Source organism: Chiloscyllium punctatum, chromosome 44, assembly GCF_047496795.1.
Source record: "Chiloscyllium punctatum isolate Juve2018m chromosome 44, sChiPun1.3, whole genome shotgun sequence".
In the NCBI taxonomy this organism is placed as follows: domain Eukaryota; kingdom Metazoa; phylum Chordata; class Chondrichthyes; order Orectolobiformes; family Hemiscylliidae; genus Chiloscyllium; species Chiloscyllium punctatum.
In genome coordinates, this window is record NC_092782.1 from 47,775,357 (window position 1) to 47,797,115 (window position 21,759).

At 40.2% G+C, this 21,759-nt stretch overlaps 1 protein-coding gene across 1 annotated transcript in view; it reads left to right on the forward strand.

Moving 5' to 3' along the window:
* The window catches only part of ube2h (ubiquitin-conjugating enzyme E2H (UBC8 homolog, yeast)), a 111,846-nt gene that overhangs the window by 40,349 nt on the left and 49,738 nt on the right, over positions 1 to 21,759 (forward strand). The window contains exon 2 of the mRNA XM_072562868.1: positions 13,225 to 13,301. Coding sequence (XP_072418969.1) covers positions 13,225 to 13,301 — 77 coding nt within the window. The remainder of the gene's footprint in view (positions 1 to 13,224; positions 13,302 to 21,759) is intronic.

Genomic DNA, 21,759 nt, shown 5'->3' on the forward strand with positions numbered 1-21,759 from the left:
GGAAGCACACTAGCTTTCATAGCGGCTCTCCAAAAGCTAGTGTGCTTTCAATTAAACCTGTTGGACTAGAACCTGGTGTTGTGATTTTTAACTTTGTACGCCCCAATCCAACACCGGCATCACCAAATCATGTCAGCATCACTGAAGACTAGTTCTAGTTCTCTGGTGTATACCCCATACTTGTTGTCTAAGCTTGCAGATGCAAAACAACCACAGGTAGTTACTATTCAAGGAGTCAGAAGGGAAGGGAGAAAATTATTGATGAGAAAGTTAAGTGTGATTTTGCTATTGTGTTAAATTGTAAATGTATTTGAATTTAATCAAAGTCAGTGCAGAATGAAGGACCCATTCGCAATGCTTGAGAAATGTTGCCATTTAATACCAACCTCAGGAGAGGCAAAAAAAGACCTTTGCAGATTAGTATGATGCTACAATCATATGAACAGGGAACCAGTTTTGTCATTGAATAAAATCAAAAACGACTTGATTTTTAAAAACTTAACCTGTATGTTCCTGCATATCTGTAATCTTTCATTCCTATGGTAATCCAGAATCTATCTACCTTTGTTTAAAAATATTTCAACATTTTGCATCCACTGCCTTTTTAGGAAGGGAATTCCAATGAGAAAATAATGTTTCTTTATCTTTTTTAAATGAGCACCCACTTTTTTAACTATGACTCTTCGCTCTAGATTCTCCCACAAGAGGGCACATGCTTTCAACATCCACCCAGTCAAATCCTCTGAAGACCTTGTACGTTTCTTTCAGTTAAGTCATCACTGATTCTTCTAAATTCGAGGATACAGGTCTAGTCTGTAAGGCAATTGCTCATTTCTTGTATTAGTTTAGTAAGCCTTCTCTGAACTTGCTTTTAATGCATTTGTATCCTTCCATAAATATTGTGGCCAGTACTGTACACAATGCTCGAAATGTGGTCTCACCAATGTCCTGCATAACTGAAGCAAACCTCTTCACTCTTGCACCCAAAGGGTCAAAGACAAAGGGTTATTTAGACTCGAAACATCAGCTCTTTTCTCTCCTTACAGATGCTGCCAGACCTGCTGAGATTTTCCAGCATTTTTTCTTTTGGTTTCAGATTCCAGTATCCGCAGTAATTTTGCTTTTATCTCTTCACTCTTGCATTCTGTTATTCTGTTTCCCTTGCAATAAACCATAACAATCTGCCCGATTTCCTGATTACTTGCCAAAGCAACATTCCGACCTTTGGTGATTCATGGAGTAGGAGACCTGGTCTTGCTTTCTTTCTTGAAGTTCTGCAACCTGTCACCATTTAGGTGGTAATCTTTTAATCTTCCTGCTAAATGGGCAATTTCACCCTTTTCCACATTGTACTCCATTTTCCAGAACCTTGCCCACTTAAATTATCTATATTCCATTGAAAGCTTGTTGAAACTCTTGTGGTGTTAGTCATTGTGCATGCTAAACTCCTGATTCATTCAGATCCATGCTGTATATACCCTCAAAAACCTCCTCTTCTACTTCCTGCTGATCTCCAAGCTGCTTCCATCAGCTTATCGATTTGAAGTTTCTGATCTTTGTTTTCTAATTTTTGTCACTTTGACTTCTGACTCTAAGCCTCTCTCGAACCATATGTCCTGCCACATGTACTCCCTTTTCCTGATTGAGTCGTTGTGCATTCTTTTCTGTTCATAAGTACGACTGAGTACTTTGTTACCCCAGTTCAGCACTGTTTTTCACCTTTTTAATGGTGCTTAGAATTTCTTTCTTGGAGCTGCTTTCTCTATCTTATAGGCATAAAAACTGTTGGAATGGTGACTCAGTGGTTAACGTTACTGCCTCTCAGCTAGGGACCCAGGTTCAATTCCATCCTCAGGTGATTGTCTGTGAAGTTTGCACATTGACTCCCTTATCTGAAGATGTTTCCTTCCATTGTCCAAAGATGTGTAGGTTAGGTGGATCGGCTGTTCAAAATTGCCCATAATGGACAGGGAAATGCAGGCTAGGATGATTAACCATGGTCACTGTGGGACTACAGGGATAGGATAGGGGGTGGGTCTGGGTGTGATACTCTTTGGAGGGTCAGTGTGCAATCAATAGGTTGAATGGTCTGCTTTCTCACTGTCGTGATTTTATGATTCTGTGAAATAGTGATGGAATGGAAATTGCCCATGCAGTGTGTCTAGTGCAATTTGATATTAGTGTCATGTCACAGTCTATACATTCCATAACACATCCACAACTATGTGATGTGAGGGAGACAAAAAGCAATTTGGGAAAAACATTTTTACATAAGTTCCTGGATCACCCTCTTAAATAATTAAAACTAGTCCTGAAATTCACTGCTTGTGATCTTTGTACTTCACACGTGTCCCTTGTGATATGCTTAATGTTAGCATTTGATGTAAGAGCTCAATATTTTGTGTATACTTCAAATTTTGTGCTACTCTTGACCTGACTCTGATGACTAAATAAGAAGGGGGAAAGCGGGCAAAAAAAGTAAAAAAAATGAGATGTGGTCAGCTTGCTGAGTGGAGTGATGGCCATGGCTCTAGTTGACTTTCAGTGAAATTACATTTGCATGATCAAAGTCTGATTTTTGATAATTTCTTTAACTTGCCTCAACTTATCTGAAAGTGCTAACATTCGTTGGGGTACAGGATTTCAGTTGAGATTGATGGCATGCCAAGATCAAACTTGTACCTGCTTGATGCCTCCTTGAATGCATTTCCAGCAGGTGCTTTTGGTTATAGATCAGGCACAGAAGTTCTTGAAGATCCTCCTATTGTATACAATGCCAGGTCATCTTTGGCAGACCCAAACTTTTTCCACTCATTCTCCTGCTCTGGCAAGTATATGTCAGGAGGCAAAATGTCATGCCAGTATCCATTGTCTGCCTGTCACTATGTCTTGTATATACCTCTGACATCATTATAATTCTCTTGCATGTCTCTCTGGCATAGTTTCAAGTTGATAGTAAAATAAATATGTTAAGTTTCAGCTTCGTGGCTGTGTGGATTGAGTTGGATGCCAATGACCTGAGTCACTGGAAGACCAGTGCTACTTTATGATTCCTTAGTGGATCTTGATTGCTGCATCAACTCTGGAGATGTTGCTTCTGAGATAGAGAAATGATCAACTTCTTCAATGATAGCATTAATAGCAATGGGAGAGCCTTGATGCTGTCCAGTCACCCTTTTCTTCGTTTCTTCACATCTGTTGGATAGACTACCCTTGGCACCGTTATTCCTGAAGTCAGGTTTTGGAGCCTGTAAGATTCTTCAAGCCAGCAAGGTGATAAACCAATGTTTAGTCTATTCCTTTTGTTTTGACTTCAGCGTGTCTGGTGTCTGGAGAAATAAACCTTTTACGATCCAGCTTTTTCCAAATCAAATTTGGAATGTGGAGTTTTGTTTGAATTAAATAGTGAGATGGAAGTCATACAGAACTACAGATCGAATTCCTTAGTTGTACTTTGCGTTATCCATCTATTCATTGCTGTTGTAGCACCTTTTGTTTTCTTGTGCTCACTTGTGATTAATAACTCTGGTCTGTACAAATTGACAGCATTGAATAAAATGGAAAGAGTTTGTGCTGGGAAGACTATCTTTTAATTTAAAGTGCTATCTTTTCCTATTGTAATTCAAACTTAAAGAATATTGTTTTCTCAAAATCAACTGATGTACAATGCTGAAATCTCAAGGTTCAGTGGGTGGGGTAAGAATAGGGAGAACATTTGAGTTGTAGTTTACGACTGAAATATGATGCATGATTTGTATTTTGTTGGTCAAATTCCCTGTTCTAGCTTTCACATCTCTCTCTCTATGTCCATAAGGCAAGCAGTACATCAGTCAGCTGTTATTGCAGCACCCTTCCTTTATATTTGGACTGGAAACTTCCCTAATGCATTCTGTGGGAGCTGGAGGTCACCTCAACATGAGAAGCTAATTCCAGAGTTGCTTGGTCAGGGAAAGTCTTCACATAAGGTGAAGAATGCTCATTGCCAGTTTGTTGCACTTTCTGCTGTTGTTACACTTTCCCATTCATTTAATGTATGATTACCCTACACACTGTAGTGTATGAACATAGCTGTGTAGTTTCAGATTTCTGTGCTGATTTGCATTACTTTGTATAGCTTAGGTTTTGTAATCACTATTTCTTATTCATAAGGGACGTGGGTCAATATTGTAACATGTTCTATTGTATTGATACCAGCAATTGTAGTGTAAATATTGTGCAATATTCTTGATTCACTTCCAGTTAATTTATGTTTGTCACTTGTAATTCACCTCTTAAAATTAAAATGCCCCTCCAGTGGTTGAAAGATGCACTCGATAAAACAATCAGATCATTTTCTCAATTCACAATGCAATGGAACAATATTGCACCATCATGCCTTTACTGAAACTCTGCTGGCAATATGGAGTATGTTCTGTTGCTTGTGGAATACATCAACTTGAAATTTGAACACAATAGACTTTGTTTCAGGAATAAAAGTCTTCAATGAGATTTACTAATATATTTGATAATGCTCTATTACAGTGTTGTTCTGAGCTATTTTTCTTTGTTCTGCTAACTGTATCCACTTAACTATTTTAGGATTAACTATATTATCATTAGGGATGATGTAAAATTAAGATCAATCTAACTAAGGTTCTGTCAACCACAGTTTGTCTTGTTGACTGCTACTTGATATAATGATGATCATAATTAAGTAGTTAGGCCCAAAGGTCTTTGTCATTTCTATCATGGCTTGCCCAGCCACCATGCCAGTTGAGACAGAGGCTCAGAGCAACAAGTGGAAGTGGGAGAATAGCAGGGTAGAGTTGGAGGCAGCAATTGCAGTTCATCAAATTGGATACGCATTTGAAAAAGCAGACATATTTAATCCATTCCTTAGAAGTCAATTTTTAATCTCATAATTTTATTAAGTGATGTTAGTGCTAAAGTACCTATAATCAGAATCTGTATGGAGCAGACTTGGCCTACTTCTGCTCCTCTGTCTTATGGCTTTATGAAACAATGTGAAATCCAGAGAAATATACTATAAAATAATGTAGTACAAGAGCAGGAATATGGGATCAGAGTGACATAGAAGTAATGCTCCAAACTGAGCTGGCTATACTGTGATTTGATTTTCTGGTTTCACCTGGATGTCCTGCAAGGAACTATTTGCTGATCACTTCAGAGTGATCTATTTACCCTTATTTGTTTGAACCTGTAGTCCTTCTGTGTTGAACCGTGTCAAATGGCAGATGAATTAGAGGAGAGAAATATGGTACAGTCGGTTTTGCTATAACGCGCATGTTTCTTTAACGCAAGCTAGCTTTAATGTGAACTTTCTTGACCTGTATTAGCTATAATGCGAGTCTGGCCCCTTTAATTTAAATGCTATGGCTATTGCGCGAATCTCATAAGATGAGATCATGCAAGAACTGAAAAATCGTGTTATATCAGAATGGACTGTATTTTCCGATAACGTCGTCCCTCAGATGTAATGTTTAAAGTCTTGAAAAGGACCATAAAAGGAATGCAATAGCACTAGAGAAGGTGCAGAGGAGATTTACAAGGATATTGCCTGAGCTGGAGAGGTTCAGTTATGACAAGAGATTGGACAAACTGGGGTTGTTCTCCTTTTGAAGCATAGGAGCTTGAGAAGGGACATGATTGAAATGTATAAAATTCAGGGGCATGGGTAAGGTGGATGAGAAGAGATATTTCCCTTCATGGAGTAATCAGACCAGAGGGCATAGATTTTAAATTAAGGGGCAGAACTTTGAGATGTGAGGAAAAAGGTTTTCACTTAGAGGGTGGTGAGAATCTGGAACTCACTGCCTGTGAAGATAGTAGAATGAGAAACACTCAACATTTAAGTAGTATTTAGGTTTGCACTTGCATTGCCAAGCATAAAAGACTATGGACCAAATGCTGGAAAGTGGGATTAGAATAGTTGGTGGTTGTTTTTGACAGGTACAGACTTAATGAGCCAAAGAAACTTAAGTCCGAGTTGTAGGTCTGTTTCTAAGATTCGCCCTATAATCTTCAATGCCACTTTCTTGCCTTTTCCCTATAGCTCTTGATTCCCTGATTATTTAACAATCCAGATGCTCCAACCCTCTGTGGTAAAGCGTGCCACATATTCCCTTTCCTCGGAGAAGAGATTTCTTCTAATCAGTTTTAAACGTGTAATCCTTATTCTGAAATTATGTCCACTGATTTTACACTTCTCTCAAGGCAAAGCCACCTTTCTGCATCTATCCCATCAAGTCTCCTAAGACTTGTATCTTTCAATAAGGGTGCTTAAGATTCTACTAAACTCCAATGATTATAGGCTAAACCTGTGCATTGTTTGATATTTCTTCTATCAGAAATCCAGATTGTGACTCCATTCTGAGCTGCTTCTGAGCTTAAACAAACCTCGATGTGTGCAAACTAGGTTGGATTAAATAATTGAGATGCTGCTTCAGCAGAGCACTTTTTGATTATGTCTTGTATGATTTGTACTGCAACTTTGTCTTCCTTTAGATGTCCCCTTTGTATTGTACTACATAGTGGTAATTTAATTTTCAAGTTGTGGCAGGTAGGAATTGCAATAGAAAATTTTCACTTACACTGTGGAGGGGAGTACCTTCTGCTAGTGGGTCCAACATTGAAGAAATTATTTTTCCAGCTGGGAGAACGGAGTGTTAACATTGCATGTGGAGGACAGACCTGAAATACTTCCACTGTTTCATCCGGAGTCTGGACTTAAACTAGTTTTTCATATAACTATTAATTTTAATGCAAATAATTGTTTCGAGAAGCTTTCCCACCACTGAAGATCAATTGGCTGGTCTGTAATTGGTGAGCTTTCTTTTTGAAAAAGGGCATGATGTTTGCAATTCCTAGCACCTCCCTGAGGCCAGGGGAGATTTTGATTAATTATTCCCAATACCTGTGCAATTTCTGCTCTGAATTCCTTGAGTATCTTTAGGTCTGTCCTGTTTTCCTGGTACCTTGTCATCTTTGTGTACCAACAATCTATCCAACATATCTTCCCTATTTTTCATATTAGTGGTGTCAGTGCTCCCTTCCGTCGCCATGATCTGGGTACCATCCTATGGGAAAGACAGATGCAAAGTTTTAATTTACTACCTTAGCTATGGCCCAAGACCATGTGTAAGCCCCCTTTTTGGTCCCTAACTGTCAATAATACTCAATTGCCAGAGACCGTTTCGGAATGTAAAGCCCTTCATCGTGCACTGTTTTTCTACCCATGCACTATTTTGCTGTATCTTCCTATTTCGGTAGTCTTTTGCACCTGCATTAGGAGAGATCTAGACCTTATTGTGTTTGAGATCTTGTTAATTTTCTACCTACTTCCCTAAATTTTGATTCAGACCACATCTCCCTCCCTACCTTAGTTATTAGTAACAATGTGTGGAATATGCCTGTTAGCCCTCACCCAGAAGAATATCCAGCAGGTGCTCTGTGACATCCTTAACCAGCAAGGCACCATAACGTCCGAGAGTTACCTCAACAGTTATAAAAGCAACTTAGGTTATTCATTAGTTATGGAAAACTATCAATATTGTGCCTCCTTTTCTCTTTGCTTTATAATCAAACCACTTGTGTCACAAACACTTATATGACTGCACCCTTTGTGGAACTAGTATCCTTGTCAGATTTCAAAATAAAACTGATTTGAGTGTGATCCCAGGGGATTCCTGTTCTACCTGCCTCTTCCTTTTGAACTGCCTGACAGTCACCCTTTCCCTTCTGCATTTGAGCCCTTAAGCTGCAGTGTGATCACCTCTCTGAACATGCTACTCATGTAACAGTCAACATTATGGATATGTCACAGTGACTCTGTCCACCACTCAAACTCTGAAACCCAAGCTCAAGTTTCTGCAATTGGCAGTACTTCCTGCACATGTCATTCCAAACACCAGTCAGACCCATGACTTTCCACATATTACAGACCACACATTGCAGTTCAGCTAGCTTTGCACTCATGTCTTAATTTTACTTCCCTTAAACTTTATTCTGTTTAGATTATCACTTTGGTCCTGTCCTTTCCTTACTCCTGATGTTTCAGTTAAATCCAAATATGGCTACTTTTTAAGTAATATGCTTTTCTAATTCAGTAACTTAAAGACCACCCCTAATAAATTCTTACCAACCAATGAACTTACTGAAAAAGTACAGGGGGGAAAAAAAGCATTTCCTTCCTACCCTTCAACCCTCCACTCTGTACACTTTCCTACTTGCAGTGAAACTTTCAATTTTTTCCTTTTTCACTAAATTCCCACTTTGAACAAAATTATCTGATATGCGCACTCTGCCTCTGCCTAACTCAGAAGTTGCCTTGAATTGACTCTGCGTTTATTCACTCTGTCAGGGATGGGTGTATCTGGGACAGTCCAATTGGGGAGGATGAGGTCATGTAGATTTTTCCATCTTGGTTCTCTAACAACCTGCCATTGACACATTCTACCACTCATGGCCTGTGATGCTGGTGAGCTACTCTTGGTGATGGACATGGAGGTCTCCCATCCAGAGTACATTCTCTTCCCTTGCCACTCTCAGTACTTAGACAAAATGACTTTCAACACAGCCACCGATTTATTTCTTATTGGGAGGTTGTTAGGTGTATTCAGTAGATTTCTTCACCTATGTTTGACTTGCTGTCCTAAGGTTTCATGGGGTCCAGAGTCCATGTTGAGAGCTCATTGGACAACTCCTGACTGCATTCCACTATGCTGCCTGCTGTGGTGCGTCTGTTCTGTTGGTGAAACAGAATCTGCCCAAGGATTGTGATTGATATCTGGGCTATTGTCTAACTGAATGGCATCAGACCTTAAAGATGTCAGGTTGTTCCCTGACTAGTCTGTGTGATGGCTCTTGCACTATAGATAAAGAGGACCTGTGGTTGACTAGGCTGTCACATGCTGTTGTTTCCAGGTGGTCTGGTTTCATTCCTTCCTTCAGAATTTGTGGCTTTTGATATAACAGAGTGGCTTGCTCAGCTGTTTTAAAGAGTAGTTGCTTAGCTATGCATCTGAAGTCACTTGTGGACCAGAGGAGGTATGGATTGCAGGCTTCCTGCCATAAATGAGTGAACTAGATGATTTTTTAAAAAAGTCATTTAACAGTGGTCAATTTATTTAATTCAAATTTTACCATCTGCCAACAGTAAGTTTCCATTGCCTTCAAATGGTTGCTAATTGTTTCACTGTTGTTGCTGGGTGTGTTACTGTCAACGCACAGAACCTGTCATTTTTTACGATTTTTTTTGCTTGTTCCCAGCTTATCTCCAAATTAGTTTTCCAATAACTAAAGTTTTCTATCCTTTTTCCACCACTATCCACAAACATAAGATCTCTTACTTCTACCAACTCAATCCCTCTTTTCAATTCTCTCAACACCATGTCAAACTCTGAGCAACCTTGATGCTTCATGCAATCCCCGATGAGCATCTGACCCCACAGCTGTGCTGTTGCCTAAGATTACCTATTTCCAAATCTAACATTGCCTTACTTGACCTTGCCTCTGCTTATCTGCCATTCACACTCTAGTTCATATGGTTTTTACCATCAAATTTGATTCGTCCAATGCAAATGCTGTCCAGGGCAGTTGCTAAAATTTACTTGGTTATAAGGGGTGAGCTAGTACTGTACTGTTTCAGAGCAAATTCAAAACTAGGTAAGGTTGAATGGTTCAGTTTAACTTTGAACTTGCTGACTGTGCTTGTCCCTACTGACCTTCATTGACTTCTCATTTTTGTGCTTTATTTTCAAACACCTTTTAATAAACCCCAACATGCCCCAATTCTCCACTTCTCTTCTCCACTTCTCTTCTCCAGTTCTACGCTACAGACACCTCCACTTTTCAGAGATGGAACTAGGGCGTATTTTCCCTTTCTATGTCCTTTCCCCTCAGCTGCGTTGTTGGCAGAACCTTCAGTCATCTCTCAAAATCAAATCTTTTCAACTTGCTATTTCTCTACCTGCCTTGTGAAACTGCTTTTTTTTTGAAAATTCATACCTCAGGTACATTTAGAAGACTCCAGATCTTGCATTGTCAGTTTCTCCTGTATTTCCTTTCTTTTCCCACCTTTTTCCTGTTGCATAATTTTCCATAATGTAGGAGCAAATTACTGCATATGCTGGAATCTGTATCTGACAGTCATCTAGACTCAGTGTCAGCTTGTGCTCTCTCCATGGATGCTGTTTGACCTGTGATCTCCAGCATTTGTTGTTAGCAGCATAAGTTTCCACCCCCTCCCCAGCTGCCAGAGGTGATTCCAGCTGTTGAAAAATGACCTGAAATGCATGGCTAATAAAGACACTGAATGTTGGTCGTAGACTGTGTTGCTAAGTGGGGGAGCAGGTACAGTTTAGCAAGAAGATTGTGTTTTATTGGCTTTATATATAATTTGTTATGCAAAATTAGTGTTCTCGCAAGGCCAGGATATGTTGCTGGCCCCTAATTACTCTTGAGAAAGTAATAAGTGAGCTTATTGAACTGCTGCCATCCATGTAGTGTAGGTGCACCTCTAGTCATGATGAAGGAGTTTCTAGTTTTTGATCCAGTCCTGTTGAAGGAACAGCAATGCACTTCCTAATCAGGATATTGTGTGGTTTGAAGGAGAGCTTGCAAGCAGTGATCTCTTATGCTTACTGCCATTCTTCCTCGAGATGTTGGAGGTTGAGCATTTGGAAATGCTCAAAGGAAACGAGGCAACCTTCTGTATTTCAGCTTTTATGTGATACGTACAGTTGCAACTGTGCACTAATGGAGTGAATGTTTTAATAATGCAGATGAGGTAAGCAGGGAGTATTCCATCACACTTTTGATTTTTGCCTTTAGGTGAAGGAAGAGGAGTGGAGGTATTTAGGGTAATTGGTTGAACTCTACTCTTCATGTTGATGTCAAAGGCAAGCTGCCTCATGCTGCTGAAATTCACTTGTCCAAGTTTGGACCAAACCTGTAAGAAGCTGAATGCCTTTGGAAAAACCCAAACTGACGATCAGTGAGCAGATTGTTACTGAGTAAATACCATTTGAGAGCACAGTTAGGGACAGATTACATCACTTTGAGAATAGACTGATGGGGCAGTAATTGACCAAGTTTCATTTATCCGTTTAATGGACAGGATATGCATTGACTATTTTTCACCTTTTCAGGCTAGTGCCAGTATAGTAGCTTGACTATAACAGTTCAATTAGAGATGTCTAATTCTGACACTCATCCTCAGGACTTGCTGAACTCTGGTCAGAGTCCATAGCTTTTGCTGTATCCAGTTCTTCCACTAATTTCTTTATCATATGTGGTAATTTGAATCAGCTGAAAATTGGTATCTGCGATTATAAGGGCATGTGGAGGAGGCTAAAATGGATCATACACAAGATACATCTGTTGAAGATGCAGATGTTTCAGCCTTGTCATCTTCATTGATATACTGGGCTTCGTACATCTTTGAGGATGGGATGTTCAAAGAACTATTTCGTCTGGGTAGTTTGTATATTGACCACCATGGTTCATGATTGAATGTAGCAGGATTGTAGAACTTGGAGCTGATCCATTGATTATGGGACTGTTCAGCTTTGTATATTGCATTAATTATTCAGCATGCATGTAAATTAGTATTTTAACCTCACCAGATTGGCACCTCCATGAAGCAGAACCAGAATTGGTCCCTTACTGGTCATTTCTGTATTATTATTTTTATTATTGTTGTTATGGGCAAATGCATCTGACAGATAATTTGATGGAAATGTCATGTAGATATTTCATCTCCTGTTGCAAGCCTAGTCTGGTATCTACAATTTTCAAGACACAATCAGCTTTGTTAGTACTGAGTTATTCTCTTTCTAAAGGGCATTTGTGTCACCCACACCAAGCAAGTTCTATGCTCTTATTATCCTTATTGCATCTTAGAATGATCATAGAGAACTGATTCATTAGCTGGGGAAGGGTAGTTGTGTTAATCAGCACAGGGTTTCTTCACACGTTTGTTCTGATGCCATGAAGACGTTATGATGTACTTAGTCAATGTTAAGGATTCCTAAAGTTACTCCCTCCCACCATTGTATCGTTATGCTGCGATTTCTTGAATTTGACTTGCCATTGGGACAGGACATACCAAGGAATCTTATGCAGTTTAGGATATTTAATGTACTGACTCATTTTACAAATGACAATAAATCAAATCATAGAGCTGTACAGCCCATGGAAACAGAGCCTTTGGTCCAACTCATCCATGCAGATCAGATATCCTAAATAAATCTAGTCCCATTTGGCCCATATCCCTCTAAACCCTTCCTACTCCTATACATATCCAGATGCTTTTTAAATGTTGGAATTCTATCAATCTCCTCCACTTCCTCTGACAGCTTATTCCATACACACTCCACCCTCTGCATGAAAATGTTGCCCCTTAGATCCCTTTTAAATCTTTTCCCCCTCACCTTAAACCTATGCCCTCTAGTTTTCGACTCCCCACCCCAGGAAAAAGACCTTAGCTATTCACTCTACTCATGCCCCTCAAGATTTTATAAACCTCAGCTTCTGATGTTCTAGAGAAAATAGGCCCGACTCTTCAGCCTCTCCCTTTAGCTCAAGCCCTCCAATCCTGGTAACATTCTTGTAAATCTTTTCTGAACCCTTCCAAGTTTCGTAATGTCCTTCCTATAACAGGGAAACAGGAATTGTGCACTGTTTTCAAGAAGTGGCCGAACCACTATCCTCTACAGCTTCAACATAATCTCCCAACCCTGATACTCAGTACACGACCGAAAATCAAATCAAAGGTGAGACTGTTGAGTCTGTCTATAGTCGCCTGTTGGCTGACTATTTTGCTGGTTAGTTTTCTTATTTGGGAGAAATTACCAGATATTACAGATGACTTTGCATGGCTGACTGGACATGGTACATTTGTTGTGTCTCATGTTGAGGTCAATTCCAGATAGTACGATTTAATTCTTTATTCTTGGTTTGATTTTTAACAAGGCTGTTTGGATATGATATGCTGGTTTAACAAAGTATTATTCAGGACAAAACTAATTAATTTTCAACATTGAAGAGCATGTTTTCTTTGCACCTGACGTGCCCAGTGGTTCTGCAGTATTCAGACTCAAATATTTTGCTTGAAACCCCAGGTATTAATCAACTTTCTGAAAAAAAGAAGTGCTAGTTAATGTAGTCAAGTTCCTGTGAGTTTTCTGTTTTGGTTTTGGCATTTTCCTTGACACTTCCTTTCAGTATTGAAAGCAAACATGAAGTAACCATCCTGGGTGGATTGAATGAATTTGTAGTCAAGTTTTATGGACCGCAAGGAAGTAAGTACATTAATATCTTCTCTTAGCATTACATAGCTACAATAAGCAATCTACTGGTTGGTTTGTTTTGAAAAGCAAATCAGATAATGTTTAGAGAAGCACAGCAGGTCAGGCAACATCAGAGGAGCTGCCTGAACTGCTGTGCTTTTCCAGCACCACACTCTGATCTTCAGCATCTGCAATCCTCACTTTCTCAATGTTTAGAGAAACCAGTGCCTTGAATCTTACTGGGTGAAGGGAGAGGCAGAGGAGACAGACTGTCTAATTTCTGAATGGTATAACAATATGTTGGAGGAAGGAAAGGAGAGCTTTGCATTGTAGTTTGTGTATTTGTATTCATTGAGGCATTGATTTGTTTTCCACTGCAGTGCTCATGAAGTGAGTTGAGAATTTGGCTATTCTCAATCAAAACTTCCAGTTTAAGTTGTGCATTGGAGGCTGCTGAGCAAGTTAAGAGCCCATGGTGTTCGAGGGAGGTACTAGCATGGATAGAGGATTAGCTGTCTGGCAGGAGGCAGTGTGTGGAGATAAAAGGGTCGTTCTCAGAAGGGAAGCTGATGAGTAGTCGTGTTCTACAAGGATTGGTGTTGGGACCACAACATTTCACTTTATGCATTCTGGTAAGTTAGGTGGAGAGGCAGGGAGGTGGCAGAAAGGCTTAAACAGGTTCAGAAAATGGGAAAACACATGATGGATGAAATATAGTGTGGAAAAGTGAGAGGTTATACATTTTGGCAGGATAAATAGAGGCATGGACTATTTTCTAAATGATTAGATTAGATTAGATTAGATTACCTACAGCGTGGAAACAGGCCCTTTGGCCCGATAAGTCCACACCGACCCATTTCCCACTGACTAATGCACCTAACACAATGGGTAATTTGGCATGGCCAGTTCACCTAACCTGCACATCTTTAGATTGTGGGAGGAAACCGGAGCACCTGGAGGAAACCCACGCAGATACTGGGAGAATGTGCAAACTCCACACAGACAGTTACCCGAGGCAGGAATTGAACCCACGTCCCTGGTGCTGTGAGGCAGCAGTGCTAACCGTCTAATCACTTTCTAAATGGGGAGAAAATTCAGAAAGTCTGAAGTGACTTGGGAATCCAAGTCCAGGCTTCTCTTAAGGTGAACATGGAAGTTGAGTCAGTAGTTAGTAGTTAATGGTTTACCTACCAATTTCCTAATCCTGCTAACTATAAAACACAAATCCTAAATGTATGGCAAATCTTTGCCTTGCCTTGTTCTGGTAAATGTCAAGATGTGTCTAGTTGATCAGCCATTCAGACCTTGCTTTCCACAAAGTTAATAAAGATTAGCCAACATAACAGTAAGAAATTGCACTAGATTTTGAGGCTACTGAACTGTAGAGAAGCAGGATCTGCCAGTGTTACTATTTCTGACTGTTTAACCCTGTGACAATGTTGGATGTTCTCATTTTCTAGATGAAAGATTGGATGGGAGTCAACTGTGGTGACAATCGATACTCACTGGGCTTTTGTAATTGATTCTTGTTTGAGTGAGATAACAGGGTTGCCTGTGAATCTGGCACGAATACAGTCTACGTTGCCTTTTAAGGAAAGTATGACGAGGGAGAATTGTCGTGCTCACCATTGGAAAACCCACACTTTTTACTAATTGTTTCATGCAAGTCGCATGAAAAATAAACAGGACCCCTTTCTGATCTTGCATGAGATTTTTTGGTGGTGAATGTAAAGCTGTATGAAAATGGTCCTGTGGTAATGATTTCACTTTGCATATCACCAAGAAATTGGCTGTCAGAAAGATAAATAATTCCAAGATTTTGGGTTTTATATCCTGTTACAAAGCATTAACATATTAAAAAGAATCAATGTATCTTGATTTAAGGAACAGAACTACAAGTTCACTTTTAAATGAAAATTAAAATGATTAGTATGATTAATAAATAAGTTATCTGCTTGGATTCAGTTCTCATTTGCTCCAAGAATTCTCTTTCTTCAGTCTTAAAGGATTGTTTTGGACTCTGATACATTGATCTAAATAAATCAGTGAAATTTGAAAGGTTGTAAAACCCATTTACGTCAGATCAAAAAAGAAACTAACCAAGAGACGATGAATCTGAAGTCTAAAACTTCTGCGTGGACTACTATCTCTGGAGGTAAATTTTTAATTTACACTCTGAAGATGCCTCAGTTCCTAGTTCTAATTATTGTACCACAATATTTCCAGGTTTATCTACTTTGCTTTCTTTTTGCCACAAGATTGCCTGAACTTTGTAGATTATTCCACATTTGTCAAACTAGGCGATATTCAAGCTTCTGCTTCCTCACAAAATTCAACTTGGTATTTAGCCTGCCCTGCATTCTCTTTGGTGAGGCTGCATCTCTGCTGACAATTACGTAAACTTGCACTGTCATTTAATTTGGCCATTTTGTCAGTCCTTTCACTCAGAGGGTCATACAGTGAGAATCCCTATGGTGCACATAAGAGGCCATTTGATAAGTTGCCTCACAGGAGGCTGCTGAGTAAGGTGAGGGCCCATGGTGTTCACTACATGCTACTGGCATGTATTGAAGATTGGCTGTCAGACAGAAGGCAGAGAGTTGGGATAGAAGGTTCTTTTTCAGAATGGCACCTAGTGACAGGGTTCAGCGTTGGGGCTGCAGCTGTTGACCTTATATATTAATGATCTGGATGAAGGGACTGGGAGCATTTTGGCAGAGTTCGCTGATGATACAAAGTTAGGCCAACAGGCAGGTAGTATTGAGGAAGTGGGGAGGCTGCAGAAAGATTTAGACAGTTTAGGAGTGTGGCTGATGAAATGCGCGTTCTTGCACTTTGGGGGAGAAAACAAAGAGTACAGGCATGGGTTATTTTCTAAACTGAGAAAATTCATAAAGCCACAGTACAAAGGGAGTGCTCGTCCAGGATTCTCTAAAGGTTGAGTCCTTGGTTAAGAAAGCAAATGTAATGTTGCCATTTATCTCTAAAGAGTTGGAATATAAAAGCAGCAGTGTGTCTTTGGACTGTGGGAGGAAACCAGAGCACATTGTGGAAACCATGTCGACACTGTGATCTTACAGACTCGAAACAAAGTTGCCCAAGGTAGAATCAAGTCTAGGTCCCTGGTGCTGTGAGGCAGCAGTGCTCACCATTGTGCTGTCCTCCTTTGGAGTGGGCCCAAATGGCAACTACCTCCTGTATAAATTGAAACCAGAGGTCCTTTCTAAGCTCTACCCATCTTCGTTATGATGTAGTCTTTCTATTGCTGCCCTGAAACAGACCTTGAGATTCATTATCTCTTGGTTAGTTTTGTTTTGGTCTGATTTGAAGTAAATGGTTTGCAGTTTTTAAGATTTGTAGCTCAGGTTGAGGTTCAGGTTGTAAGTTTCGTCGCTGAGCTGAAAGGTTTGTTCTCAGATGTTCCGTCACCATGCTTGGTAACATCAGTGAGCCTCTGTTGAAGCCCTAGTGTTCAGTTCCGCTTTCTATTTGTGTCTTGGTCTGTTAAGGTGGGTGATATCATTTCCGGTTCTTCTTCTCAGAGGTTGGTAAATGGGGTCTATTTGGATTTGCCAACCCCTGGGGAAAAAACAACTGGAAATGATATCACCCACCTTAATAGACCAAGACACACAAGTAGAAAGCAGGACAGAACACCAGCACTTCAACTGAGGCTCACTGTTAGCTAGCATGATGATGAAACGTCTGAGAACAAATTTCCAGCTCAGTGAGCAAACTTAAAATCCGAAGTAAATGGGTTTTACAATCTTGCAATTTTCACTAATTGTTTTGAAAGTAAATTGGTTAAAAAAACAAAAAGATCTCTTCACACTGCTATTACTGCAGGTAATGACAAAGGTGTCACAACTGTGGGTCTTTAGCTAAGCAAGCCCACCTGTTGTTTCATAACAGTCTATATTCTGAATGTCATAGGCTTCAATGTTACTTTACTTGCACTTGTCCATGTTGACTTTGCTTCATTAAACATCCTTTCTTTTGGTTCTTGGAGTAAATTTTTGTTGCTGTCTTTTAATTTTTATCTTGCGCTCTTTAGTCAATAAACAATAGACTGATATATTCATTAGGGCTTCATCTGTTCAGTGAGTCCAAGTATCCTAGGCAGTGTGAAGCGAGTAGATGGATTATGTAGAGGCTTGAGGTTCTCCTTTAGCCATGCTGCATGTTGCGACCTCACTAGGGTTGTTTTGCATCCTAGAATTGACCTTTGTATCCATGAATTGGGTGAAAAAAAATTGTTCAAAATGCTGGCTCTTGTTTCCTGTCTATCTATCAAAACTTGCATAACGTGCATGTCGGGTGATAATGGGACCTGGCTCAGCTCTGATGTTTCATCAGGTCGTCAAGTAATTGGTACCATGGTTAAGTGAGGGCTCCTGATGCCCAAGCCTGCACAGACCGTGACTAACACCCATGGAAAAGTCCCTCCAAAGGTAGATGAATTGCGGTGGGAGGAAATTAGCAAGAAAACAGCAAGATGACAATTCACAAATGCAGGAGAGCCTTTTCATTGTGCCTCAACATTACACCAATGCACTTTTAAGTTGAGAGGGGGCATTGGTCATTTTTAAGCCTTAGTTGTTGTGCAGATTAATAGTTGAACTCTTAACTTGATTGTTTTTCTTCATTCTGGAGAGATTCCTCATGCTTAACATAGAATAGTAACTATTGAGCATTTGATTTTTCTGTTGTTTTGTTAAAGGTGGATTTTACAAAGAGTATTTGCTGAAATCTTATGATTTAAGTGGATGAAAATAGCACAAGTGAAACAACAGAACAATTAAAAAAAAACTGAATGAGCTCTTTAAGGCAGAGGTAGCTAGATTCTTGATGAGCAAGGATCTGAAAGATTACTTAGGAAGGTAAGATTGTAGAGTAAGCGGATCAGTCATGATCTTATTGGATAGCAGCTCATGCTCAAGGGACCCACTCCTGCTTCTAACTTGTGTGCTTGTGTTAGTTGTTTGTAACTCTTTTCTTTAAAAAGAGTAATTCACCAAAGGAGTTGAATTATGTCATTAGCTGCCTCTGCAACACCTTTATTTTTCTCTGGCATCCACAGGAAGTTTCAAGATATGATGCATTTTGGGTGCAGTCGACCTGATATGGTCAGCCTTCTATCTTTTTTGATGCAAAATCCTAGAATTTGCAGCACATTCTTGACTAATCTGAACAAATCTTGCTTCGAAAAGATACTGTTAAAATCAAGGTTATAACTGGAAAGCAAATTAAGCCAATGCACCTGCAAGAATTTTGGAAGATTAGGGCAAGCTGCTTTAAGTTGCATTGCCCTTTGCTGATTTTACTAGATTTACATCTCGCTTGGAATGAAAGTTTCAAGTATTCATAACTACTTAACATTCATTTAGCCTTTAGATATTATGTAATTACTCTTTAATGCATTGGGTTAAATGAAATCTGCAATAGGAAATTTATGAATTTGATTTGTTTGAATCTGTCAATGGATCTGCAAGTCTTGTTAATTGACTGAAGAATAATACTGCTTCATATGAACAAATTTATTTTATCCCTGCGATGGTTGAAAAACTTTCATTTTGATGTACATGCCACATAAAGGTTTTTAGAATTAGCATCCCTACAGTGTGGAAGCAGGCCCTTCAGCCGACCAAATCCACACCAACCCTCCAAAGAGTATCCCACCCAGACCCATTCCCCTACCCTATTACTCTATATTTCCCAGAACTAATGTACTTAGCCTACGCATCCCTGAACACTATGGCCAATTTAGCATAGCCAGTCCACCTAACCTGCACATCTTTCAATCTTTCTTTGTTAAACATGGAAAGAGCTGCAGATGCTGTAAATTGGAAACAAAAACAGAAATTGCTGGAAAAGCTCAGGTCAGGCACCATCCGTAATGAGAAATCAGTTAATGTTTTGGGTTAATTTTGAGAAGGGGCCACTTAACCCAAAACGTTGACTGATTTCTCTCCACAGGTGCTCCCAAACCTCTGCTGAGCTTATCCAGCAATTTTTGATTTCAATCATTGTTTTCAGTATTAAGCCAGCTTCCAAATGCACCCCATCACTTCCCATGCTTCACTGCAAAACCGCATCTTCATGTTGGACTAAGTCTGCCCTGGGTTATGTACAATTATTGTTTAAGTAACACGGAGTGAGAAATGCTCTTGAGGTTCATAAGTTTCATAATAATTGTTTCGATGTAGATTTTTAACAATCTATAAAATAAGTACATATGACTGCAATTGCATTTGAATCACTAAGGCATTTGTGAATGAGCTGAGCCCAAAATGCTCTTATCCCATGAATGAATAAAACAATTCTTGCAACATTGGTGTCTTGACATCATTGTAGTTGTATCAGCTCTATCTCTTCCTCGGGCAGCTTGTTCCATACCTGCACCAGTCTCTGTGTGAAAAAGCTGCTCCTTAGGTTCTTTCGAAATCTTTCCCCTCTCACCTTAAACCTATGCCCTATAGTTTTGGACTCCACCATCCTAGGCTATTCACCCTATCCATGCCCCTCTTGATTTTATAAGTCTCTAAGGTCACTTGTTAGCGTCCGATGCTCCAGGGACAATAGCCCCAGCCCATCCAGCCTCTACCGATTAGCTCAAACCCTCCAGTCCCAGCAATATCCTTGTACATCTTTCCTGTACCCTCAAGTTTAACAACAACTTTCTGATAGGGTGGCCAAAATTGTGTGAAGTATTCTAAAAGTAGCCTCACCAATGTCCTGTACAGTTGCAACATGATGTCCTAAGTCCTAGATTCAGTTCACTGACCAATGAAGGCAAACGTACCAAATACTTTTTCCACTACCCTGTCTACCTGTGACTCCACTTTAAAGAAACTGTGGACCTCTAGGTCTCCTTGATTGGCAATACTCCCCATGACCTTACCATGAAGTGTTTAAGTCCTGCCCTGATTTGTCTTACAAAAATGCAACACCTCAAATTTATCTAAATTAAATTCCATCTGCCACTCTTCGTCCATCCTGTCTGATCAAAGTCCTGTTGTAGAGTCATAGAGATGTACAGCATGGAAACACACCCTTTGGTCAAACCCGTCTATGCCGACCAGATATACCAACCCAATCTAGTCCCACCTGCCAGCACCTGGCCCATATCCCTCCAAACCCTTCCTATTCATATACCCATCCAGATGCCTTTTAAAATGTTGCAATTGTATCAGCCTCCACCACATCCTCTGGCAGCTCATTCCATACTCTGTGTGAAAAAGTTCCCCCTTAGGTCTCTTGTATATCTTTCCCCTCTCACCCTAAACCTATGCCCTCCAATTCTGCACTCCCAGACCCCAGGGAAAAGACTTTGCCTATTTATCCTATCCATGCCCCTCATGATTTCGTAAACCTCTATAAGGTCACCCCGCAACCTCCGATGCTTCAGGGGCAACAGCCCCAGCCTGTTCAGTCTCTCCCTATAGCTCAAATCCTCCAACCCTGGCAACATCCTTGTAAATCTTTTCTGAACCCTTTCAAGTTTCACAACATCTTTCCGATAAGGAAACCAGAGTTGCACACAATATTCCAACAGTGGCCGAACCGATGTCCTGTACAGCTGCAACATGACCTCCCAACTCCTGTACTCAATACTTTGACCGATAAAAGAAAGCACACCACTATCTTCACTATCCTATCTACCTTTGACTCTACTTTCAAGGAGTTATGAACCTGCAGTCCAACGTCTCTTTGTTCAGCAGTACTCCCTAGGACCTTATCATTAAGTGGATCAGTCCTGCTAAGATTTGCTTTCCCAACATGCAGCACCTAGCATTTATCTAAATTAGACTCCATCTGCCACTTCTCAGCCCATTGGCCCATCTGGTCCAGATCCTGTTGTAATCTGAGGTAACCCTCTTCACTGCCCACTACACCGCCAATTTTGCTGTCATCTGCAAACTTACTAACTACACCTCTTATGCTCACATCCAAATCATTTATGTAAATGACAAAAAGTAGTGGACCGAGTACCGATCCTTGTGGCACTCCACTGGTCACAGGCCTCCAGTCTGAAAAACAACCCTCCACCACCACCCTCTGTCTTCTACCTTTGAGCCAGTTCTGTATCCAAATGGCTAGTTCTCCCTGTATTCCGTGAGATCTAACCTTGCTAACCAGTCTCCCATGGGGAGCTTTGTCGAATGCCTTACTGAAGTCCATATAGATTGCATCTACTGCTCTGCCCTCATCAATCCTCTTTGTTACTTCAAAAAACTCAACCAAGTTTGTGAGACATGATTTCCCACTGTCATGTTGACTATCCCTAATCAGTCCTTGCTTTTTCCAAATACATTTACATCCTGACCCTCAGGATTCCCTCCAACAACTTGCCCACCACCGACATTAGGCTTCACTGGTCTATAATTCCCTGGCTTGTCCTTACCACCCTTCTTAAACAATGTTAGCCAACCTCCAATCTTGCGGCACCTCCTCTGTGACTATTGATGAT